The sequence below is a fragment of the Microtus pennsylvanicus genome, chromosome 12 (genome assembly GCF_037038515.1).
Source record: "Microtus pennsylvanicus isolate mMicPen1 chromosome 12, mMicPen1.hap1, whole genome shotgun sequence".
NCBI lineage: Eukaryota > Metazoa > Chordata > Mammalia > Rodentia > Cricetidae > Microtus > Microtus pennsylvanicus.
Genome location: NC_134590.1, coordinates 76508382 through 76518087, shown reverse-complemented (window position 1 = coordinate 76518087; position 9706 = coordinate 76508382). Strand labels below are relative to the sequence as shown.

General features: G+C 44.8%; 1 protein-coding gene across 2 annotated transcripts in view; it reads right to left on the bottom strand.

Annotated features, from left to right (window-relative positions):
* Positions 1–5240: 5240 nt before the first annotated feature.
* Egfr (epidermal growth factor receptor) overlaps positions 5241–9706 on the bottom strand; it is a 175918-nt gene continuing 171452 nt past the window's right edge. The window contains exons 25-28 of one of the 2 annotated variants that reach the window (XM_075944388.1): positions 9536–9703; positions 9110–9157; positions 8166–8268; positions 5241–7697 (exon numbers count right to left, since the gene is read on the bottom strand). In XM_075944388.1, the coding sequence (XP_075800503.1) occupies positions 7336–7697; positions 8166–8268; positions 9110–9157; positions 9536–9703 (681 nt within the window). In that variant the 3' untranslated portion in view covers positions 5241–7335. Of the gene's footprint in view, positions 7698–8165; positions 8272–9109; positions 9158–9535; positions 9704–9706 lie in introns of both variants that reach the window. The other variant, XM_075944387.1, reaches the window with a different exon arrangement.

Genomic DNA, 9706 nt, shown 5'->3' with positions numbered 1-9706 from the left:
TTACTGGACTCTATCTCAGGGAAGAAAAACACATAGTAATAGAGTGGGAAAGCCAGTGGTGTCCTTCGGCCTCTGCAACACACACACACACACACACACACACACACACACACACACACACACACACACACACTTTCAAAGAGGAGTAGAAATTTCCATCTAGTAACTATTTCCAGTGATGGCCCATGAAAACCCCACCTACAAATCCCCTCATTTTGTTCTTGACAGTTAGAGCATGTCTTGGGTCACATCTTACACTTGCCCATGCTGGAACAGTTTAGCTGAGTGGGAGCATAAGGCATTGGAAGCTCTGTCACAGCCTAAAGTATCCTTGTTAGCCCCTCGTTCCTCTTCCGTTCAGGTTCAGTGAAGGCTGTTACACAGCGAAGGTAGACTGGGGAGAGGGTTCTGGGAATATGGAAACCTTTAAGGCAACAACCTCCGCCAAAATAAAAGCAGCAAAGGGGTGACCTCATGCAGTCTTGGAGAAGCAGAAGGATGGCTGATCCTTCCTCAGCCACTCCCTCCACTTAGACCATTACCCCTCTCTGTTCCAGGAAAGAGGCTGTGTGGAGTAGAATACTGAACTAGACTTTTGCTCTGGTGCCTTTATGTGCAGTGACCAGGCACCTTGGGCTGTGCCCCCTTCAATTCCCAATTCCAACAATGGGGACATTTTTGTTCCCTACAAGGCCTCTCCCATCCATAAGCTGCATTTCCCCCCCCAGGGGGGGGGGAGGGGAAGCTGGAATAAGGAGCCAATCATCTAGCACCTGCGCTTACAGTGTGAATCATGATTGGTTGCTGGGACCTGGGGACTCCTATGAAAGCGGGGAGAATGGGAAACTCCTCCGTTGGATTCTAGGCTCAGAGTAAAGGCTGGGAAGCTCCTCACTGTCTCATTGTCATGGACCTGGTGGTCTTGGAGACTGCCTTCCACACGGCCCAGCCCCACACTTGTAAAGGACTGAGAGTGTCTTGAATGAAAAACACATTGCTCCATCAGTGTCTTCCCTGGAAATGACTCAGAGCCAGCCCTGTTGGAGCCAGCAAAGCCCAGCTTTCTGTGCAAGAGAAACAAGATAGATCATTGTGTGGGGACAGCTGGTGGAGGGAAAGTTGGGGAATGAAGGGCTTGGCTTATTCTCTGGAGTCAACCTGTGGGAGAGTCAAGAACGTAAAACCCCATAGCCCACTCATTGGGCCGGAGTGACTGACTTTGCAGCCCTCCCGGACCAGCTGATGAGCGAGCCTCCCCTTCATGCCCAGTGCTTGCCAACTCGGTCCTCAGCGCTGCTCAGTCCTCGGCTCTGGGTTTCTGGAAGCCGTTTTCTTCCGCAGCACAATTTGTGTCACCAGTAGGTTGCCTTTCCTCGGTTTTTGTGGTACTTCTACCTGTCTATCAAAAATATGAAAGCCTGGAAGGTATCACATCGTATCCGAAGAGCACAAGCAGAATCTGGGAAACAGAGTGCAGTCTCTGAAGTGACTTGGAGGTTTTTCCTACAGTTATTTGGCTATTACAGTAAGGATGGGTATAACAGTGAGGGTGTACTTGGGAGGACAGGAGGAATATGGGTGTTTCCTGCACTTTCTTTTCTATTTTGCTATGATTCTAAATCTTCTCTGAAAATAAGGTTTATTGATTTTTTTTTAAAACGTTTTCACTTGGGGCGGAGAATACAGCTTATTGGGCCACAAGGCACCGAAACACCAGCAAGACAAACTAAAACCAATCTGAAAACAAGGAAAAAATTCAAGAAAGAATGTCTATAGTCAGATATGAAAAATAGCAGAAACCAACACTGCAGGGTTAAAAAAGAATGCAAAACGATTAAGTTCTCAGGAGTAGCAAACAATGAAGAACATAGACCTAAATCTTTAATACTTAATGTACAATCAACATGTTCTATCAACAGTATGTAAAAGAGATCCTGATTTGCATTTTTACAGATATTGCATTCATCATCACAAAACATTACAAAGTTAAAATGTGCCATAGAAAAAGCTATAAAGCAATTGCTTGAAGGAAACCGACATGAAATTACTGCTGTCTGGTGTTAACCAACCATGTCATCATGTCTAGGAACAGCCATTATATCCTGGGATGGCTTATTTCTACACCATTGTGTTATATAGCAACCATATTTTGTACTCAAGAGAGTCAGGAACTGAATTTTCCAAGTAAAATATGCATCTAAGACATACAAACTTAAATTCTTATATTTTTCTGCTGTTGTTGGGGGTAATGACTCCTAGCAATTTCACTGGTAATTCAGGCAAGACAGGCTTAGACCTCAGAGGATCATTGCGTATATGTACTTGGCAGAATAGTCTGGATTAGCTGCTTCAGTGTGTGTGTGTATGTATGTGTCTTAATGTAAAATTCCTGTTCTTAGAGCTTTAGTCCTATAAAAGTCACCTAAGTATTTGGTAATTGTCTTCGAGTTTGCCCTTTGTAGTCAAACCAGTAGGTCAAGATTTTCCTTTTGGAAAATGGAGGTTAGTGGGTTGCATCAGGTTAGCAGGTGTCCAACAATGGTGGAAACATACATAGCGTAACACCTTTTCTTCACGACCATCCATTCTTAATAGAGTTTGCTTATGCAACACAAAAATGATGGTGGGGGTGTCTGTGTTATAATTCCTTTGCCTCTTGCTCATTGGCTAGATACTTTATTTACCCTCTAACGCCTAGACAGCAGCCTCAGTTCTGGACATGACACCGTAACACCGAGATACTGACGAGCAGACATAGGCTTCTCTGGGTTTGGGCATCATTTGTATCCGCACAGATATCTGTGAGTTCAGGGCTCATCCCTAAGCTTGTGATGTTTAACTTTGTCTGTACATTAGAAGGGACATAGGACTTTCTAAAACAGTAAAAATTCTCAGATTTTACCCTATAGAGATTCACATTTGATTATTCTTGGGCATGACTAGGTTTCAACAGTTTTAAAACCCTCTTTTGAGTGACCATGTTTGCACTTGATAGACTTCAGGAATACACTGAGTAACCCAAACAGCATAAACATTATGGCTTTCCAGACACTTCCAGAGTAATAAGTGAATGACATTTGTAAATGTAAAAACAAAATAATTGGAGTTAATGTCATATTAGCATATGCAAACCAACGATGTTATCGAATCTCTTACACTAACAAGGTCATATTGGCAGATGACCTGAGAATGCTACGCATTGAAATTCTTCTAGTAGTTGTGAGCTGGCAGTAATTCTTATGTTAACCCAGAATCCGCAGCTCCTGCTCAGACCATCATTAAGCTTGTGTCTGTCTTTTCTTCCTGTAAGGATTCTGAAATGACCCTCCTCTCCTTCACTGTGGCAAGGACCCACCTAGTTTATCTTGACCCTGAGGTTCACACTCGCCTAAGAGAAAAAGAGACTTCTCCCCATCACCCTTGCAGAACCATTCTTAAGCAAAGATTTCAATTTCAAATTTTGATTCTACTGAGTTTTTCTAAAGCATGCAGATTTTTTAAGTTAAAAAATGAATTCCCTAAAAAAATATACTTTACAAAATTCAGTGCTACATAAAGAGGACAATACACTGCAAAAAAGTTACAAAAATACACCTGCATTTACAAATTCTATCTAAATGTGGCTCTGAGAATACAAAGTCTCTGGAACCGCAGGTGTGGCTGGGAAATGGGAGAGGGGTTAAGGTTTTACAGCCCACAAGCCAGGAAATGTAAACAGGTCATTATGTGATTATACAAACACATCCTTATCAAAAGAAAGGAGAGATTAAGCAAAATTTTAACATCTGCTCTTAAGTGGGACCAGCTCATTCAATGTGGAAGGTGGGAAGGAGGTCGGTGTTTAGGACTTGTTTCTTAGGTAACCAAAAATGTCCCAGGATTTTAGCAAGATGTCGCAGAACTTTAGCAAGACTCAGATTTAGATATTTGCCCCTTTCAGGATTAAGGTTATGTTGAAAAAAAAGAGTGTGTGGGGGGGGTTGAATTTTGGAAAGGCCACACTTGTGGCCAAGTCACAGGCATAGTGGTGACTGCAAAGTTGCTTTCCATGTGTCAGGAAGTCTCTCCCCTACCCAGGCCCTTTTATTCCACTCTGACTTTGGGCAAGGTGGGGACAGTGGCTGTTCTGTAGAAATGATGAAGATGGTACAGATGCGGACTTTGTCCTAGGCTGTCCATTAGAATCAAAGCTGGGGCTGCATTTCGGGAATTCTGACTGGATTAAACTGTAGGGTCTGGGGAAATCTTCCTAAACTCTTCAGGGACCTCTCATTGGCAGTGAGGTGGGAACAGGTATATGACTGTCCCTGCTTTGTCTTATACAATTGTAATCAAAGGACCCAAATGAGTGGCTGTAGATGGGGTCACCATCAGTGAGTGATGGGGTCCCTTTCTCAAGTCTTTTTTTCTCCAGCAGTGGCTCCTGAAACTTTGGTATTTGTTGGGATATCCTGGTGGTACTCTGAAAACTCCATGGGTGGAAGGAGAATTAGGTTGACACTCTACCGGCTGGAAATGTCTCATGGTAGCCCAGCCCAAGACCCAGTCTTTTAGTGTTTATGAGTCCAAGACTCTTTTATGTCTATAGTTTGGGGATGGGGTGGGAGTCTAAAGAACAGCACAAAGAATGTTCAACAAATGCCTAAACAGCTAGAATGAGATTTGCTGCCTCCCCAGGTCTTCCACCTATGAAGTTCATGGTAGAAGGACTCACAGAAAATTTAGGATTTAAGAGATTATCCTTTCCCATCATGAGGGTAAAAAGTAACTCTCATAGGGTATAACAATAGGGGTTCCTTGTAGGTCATGTGTTTGTGCTCATTGTAAGTGTTAGGTCCCTATATTTATTTTCCCAAGAACTGCCCAAGAGGCAGGGTGGGACCATGGCAGAGGAAAAGTTAATCTAAGATTGGACTGATAGACAATTAGTAGAAGGAGGTCCTGGGAGGCACATGAGTCTGCTTATTTAAAGGAAGAGTGAAGCTGAGTTAGGGCTGCCAGGGATGTAAGGAAATGATGGTCCCAGCATGGTGCCTCCCCTCTCTGTAGTTTCTTTTATACCAGTGGCTGTTAAGTGGTACCCACAGGTTGAGTACCACTGCTTTAAAGGGTCAGCAAGGCAGCTCTCCCAGTCCCATGACTTCCTGCACAGATACAGTGAGGACACGTTGGCCAACATAATTTTAACTCTGGCAACAGCTAAAGTTTAGGCAGAACATTTAAATAAAAAGAAAAGCAGGTTTGAAAGGTTTTTGCTACTTTATTTTGTTATAAGAAAAGTGTTTCAAAGTACAAAAATACTAAGATTTCATTGCTACAATTTGACTGGCTTTTTCCTGCTTTCCCTCACCAATCGCCTGCCCCTGACAAGTGACAGGGTCATTTTGAATTTCAGTTTTGAACAAACACCTGGCTAAATGTTTCCTCTGCCTTCCTGGTGGATCAACGATCGACGTGGCATATTCTGGCACGGAATGGCATGGAATGTCCGTCTCTGGAAATGCTGCTTAGTGTTCTAACTACTTATTTTCATGAATGACAGCCTGACATTGCCAGGAGTGGACAATAGTTAGGAAACTCAGGATGCTGCAAGCCTCATGCTTGAGGAAGCAGCACGATGATTGGCTTGGCCTTGGACCTCACTTACTTAGTAGAGCTTTCCCGTTGTTGCTCTCTTGGCTGAATTCTCTAAGGAAACATACTTTTCATTTTGCTAGTGTTTAAGACTTTTTTTTTTTAATCTCAGAAGATAATGGTAATATTATCTCCGCTGTGAACTTTCTAGATCTTCCCACACAGAATGCACCATCTCTCCTCTGTGCTTTTGGTGCCTGGCTCAGACAACTTATCTGGCATTCATTATTTTGCTTTAGAATTAGTGTTTATAAGGCCATTCCTATCCACCCCTTGATAAATGGGAAGGGATGGATACCAAGAGCATTAAAGTAGTGTTTACCAAAGACAGATATTAACTAACCGGGCTGCAAGGAAGAGCAAATTAAGAACCAACATTGAGACCTTGAGGAGCTGGATGTACCAATGACAGTGGGATTACTTTGAGATGGGTTTCTTCCCAGAAGCATCCATGGAAGCATTGTTGTCGCTTGCAAACTCCTATTGCAAGTTTGCCACTTGAATTCCACTCAATTCTTAACATTCTTTCTCTGGGAATGTGCATACGGAGCTTACCTTGGGTTGCCACTTACTATGGAGTAGCTTTGATAATTTCTCTCAAAGGGAAAGAAAACTTTGGCGACAATTTGCCACTTACACATCTCCAGTAAACACTTATAAAAATACAAAAAGGATTCTTCTTGTGTGGTTTATGCTGATTTCGGAGTGTAGAGGGGTGGAGGCAAAAGGGATTTGAAGAGCATTGTCATTTCTGTAGTCTCACGAGACACGCTTCAACAGGCCTGATGCCGAGACTAAACTCTTGGGTTATATTCCTCTATGAAGTGTTGCCTTGCCACCCCATGTGAATTAAAGGCCTTTGGTTAGCGCACAGATGTGGAGTCATGGTTGTTCTGATAATACTGTTTCTTGTTGACTTTACAAAATCAAGACGGGAATGCCTATTACAGCTCAAAACAGTGAAAAGGAAAACACAAGGAGGTCAAGGAGGCCTGATAGCCAGAAGCCACCGGTAAGCCAGCGGTGTAAGTACCGGGGACAGATTCATACAAAAGCAAGTCTGAGGGGGAACTTCTACCCCCTTCCTCCTCCTTCTCCCAGCCCCAGGAAGTAACAAAGTGGCTTATCCTATTGTACCCGCCATGGTTTAAGGTTGTACAAGCGTGGCCTGCTCGAGGCACGCAGGCCTTCTTGTATATGTAGTTGTCTTGCCACAGAAATGTCTCGAAGCAGAGCTTGTGGAATCAACTGGTCACAGTTGGCACTGGGCAACTCTGTAATACATACCGCAAGTAAGTGCCTTCCTTCTTGGAAGAGCCCATGAATCAAATCAATAAAGAAAATAAGAATCCAAAGGTCCCTGTGCAGCAAATCTCCAAATGTGTGTTTTCTTCCCCGTGCACCTCACCATGAGGTAAACTTCCGTCCCAATGGACTACATTCATGATGGATGCCTTTTTGTAGAATCTTCACAGTTTGAAGGATTAAAAAAAATGTACCTTCAACTTCCCAAAGCGCGTCAGGGGAGGGGCCCACTGCTCGGCTCAAAGACAGAGCCCATCAAAGTTACTGTTGCAAACCTGTCCGAGGGTCTGACATTTGGCACAACATGGGCATGGCTGTTTGGAGGTGCTGCCATGGCTTGGTCCTGGGGTAATGATAAGTCTGGAGATTTTATAGCTGGTGTGACACCCCTCCATGTCAGGCTCCAATAAACTCAGTGCTTGTTGGTGCTACGCGTAGATATTCGGCATTTTCAGCCGTGGGGCCCTTATAGATGCCGTTTGGCCTGGCTTCCTGGGGAAAGAAGTCCTGCTGGTAATCAGGGTTGTCCAGGCTCATTTGATGGCTGCCTTTGGGAGCCCAGAGGGCAGGGCTGTCAAATCCACCGCTGACACAGGTAGGCTGGACAGTGTTGAGATACTCAGGGTTGCCCACGGCGTTGCTATGGGGATTTTGATAATGCAGGTCCCTGCCAGCTGCTGGATGCAGGGGCTGATTGTGATAGACAGGGTTCTGTACAGAGCCTGCTGGCCTTTTGGGGACAGACTGGTTTATATATTCTGAAATGGAAAAAAAAAGCACGTATGAATTAGCAAAGCTTTGTGCCAAGATTCTCAAAGCAGAATTTCACAGCCCCGAAATTTTGGTGAATTCTGCAAACATCTTCAGTGAGACACGTGCTGTCAGAGGGCAAGGAAGTTCTGGGAATCCTATGGAGATTCCCAAAGAAACTGTGAGATTTTCTGTTCTTCGCAAAGCAGTGGGCCTATGTGATTTTTGTAAATTTAAAGGAAGATGTGTAGGGTGTGTGTGAGTGTGTGTGTGTGAATGAAAAACTGAGCTGTAACTTGTGTTGGACACAGTTCCCACAGCACGCTTAGTTCCCTCTGTTTCTTCTCACTCCCAACACGTCTGCACATTTGCCAGTCTCCCCCTCGGGACGACTTGGAAAGAAGCTCCTGGCTGGTGCCAGAGGAAATGAGAGTAGACACCACGGCCAATGGCCGCTTCCTGAGCAAGCTACTCACCCGGCGCAGGGAGGAACGTGTCGTCTAGGCTGTCCTCCATTAAGGCACCAGTGGGGTCGGAGCTGTACCGCTGCAAGAAGCTGTCTTCCTTGAGACGACAGCTCTGCTGGGAAGAGAATTCGGCAAGGTTACTCCAGGGAGGATTAGTTACTCAGACCTCGTTATAGATTAACTTTGCCTGTGGTCTTGTTAAAATGCACGTCCAAGTGGCTGGCATGTGCTTGCGATTTCAGAGCTCTGCAGGCTGAGCCGTGAGGATTGTGAGTTCAAGGCCTGCTGGGCTACGTAGTCAGGTGTCACAGACACGGAGAGAGTAAACTCACTGGAGTCTGAGTCTGGGAGAACAGATTTCTGAAAGGCTCCGAAGGGACACCCGGTCTGGTGGGCTAGAGACAGATCATGTCAGTACATCTGACAGAATGTGCTGAAGGGATAGGGGCACCTTGGCGTCTGTGTTCCATAATAAGGCAGTCCCAGCCCACATGTGGCCCCTGAATGCCTGGAATGTGTGGTGAGCTGATTTTCATGTTTTATTTCGCGTTATTTAAAATGGAATTAGTGGTGTGGCGGCTCGCAGACAGCACAGTGCAGGCACAGGCTGAAGCACCGCACTTCCTTGTGTTCAGGGTGACTTGGGGGGCTCATGCCCACACTGGTGACACCCCCATAGATCCTGCTTGTGGGTCTGCTAGAGGCCTGAATATCTTCACTTCTAATGGCTGCCAGGTGAGGCTGATGCTGGCTGCCTATGAATCACACCTCCCGTGGTCATGTGATAAGTCATCATTAGTTCCTGGCCTTAGGGTCCCAGTCAAAGAAGCTATGATGTGGAAAACACAGGAAGGAAGGTCCGTACGATGTGGGCAGAGATGGGCACGTTCCCTGAGTAACAGGGCTTGAAAATCAGCTTATTTGATTCTGGTTTATATCGTGTTCATACATACCCCATTTCTATTAATGCAAGCCACAGTGGAATTGTTGCTGGTTGCACTCTGGAAAAAAAAAACAGCAATGTTGTTCATGGTACAATGGTCCATTCTCATCCATTTCCCACAGATGCAGGAGGTAGGTCTCACAGAGTAGGAATATTTCAAGGTGTTTACTGTTTTGGATGAAAGCAAATGTGTTTTGGAGAAGAGAATTTTTATCTTGAATGATAGCTTTAGAAAAACTAGGCAACAAAATGACTAAATAAACTACTGGTTCTGATGCTAGGTTCCATTTGTTAAAATTTACTTCTTCTTCTCCAAATATAATCTAGAAAATGGAAACCAAATCAATTTAAATCAGGAGAGAGGGAGAGAGAGAGAGAGACAGAGAGCAGAGAGAGAGAGACAGAGAGACAGGGCAGAGAGAGAGAGCTCGCATACCAGAGAACTCAAGAGGGGAGTCCGAGATGTGGATGGGCTGTTGAAGAAGCCTTGCTGTGGGATGAGGTACTCATCGGCATCAACCACATCTTCCATGTCCTCTTCATCCATCAGGGCTCGGTAAAAGTTGGAGTCTGTCGGGCTGGGCAAATGCATCCTTTCATCCCCCTG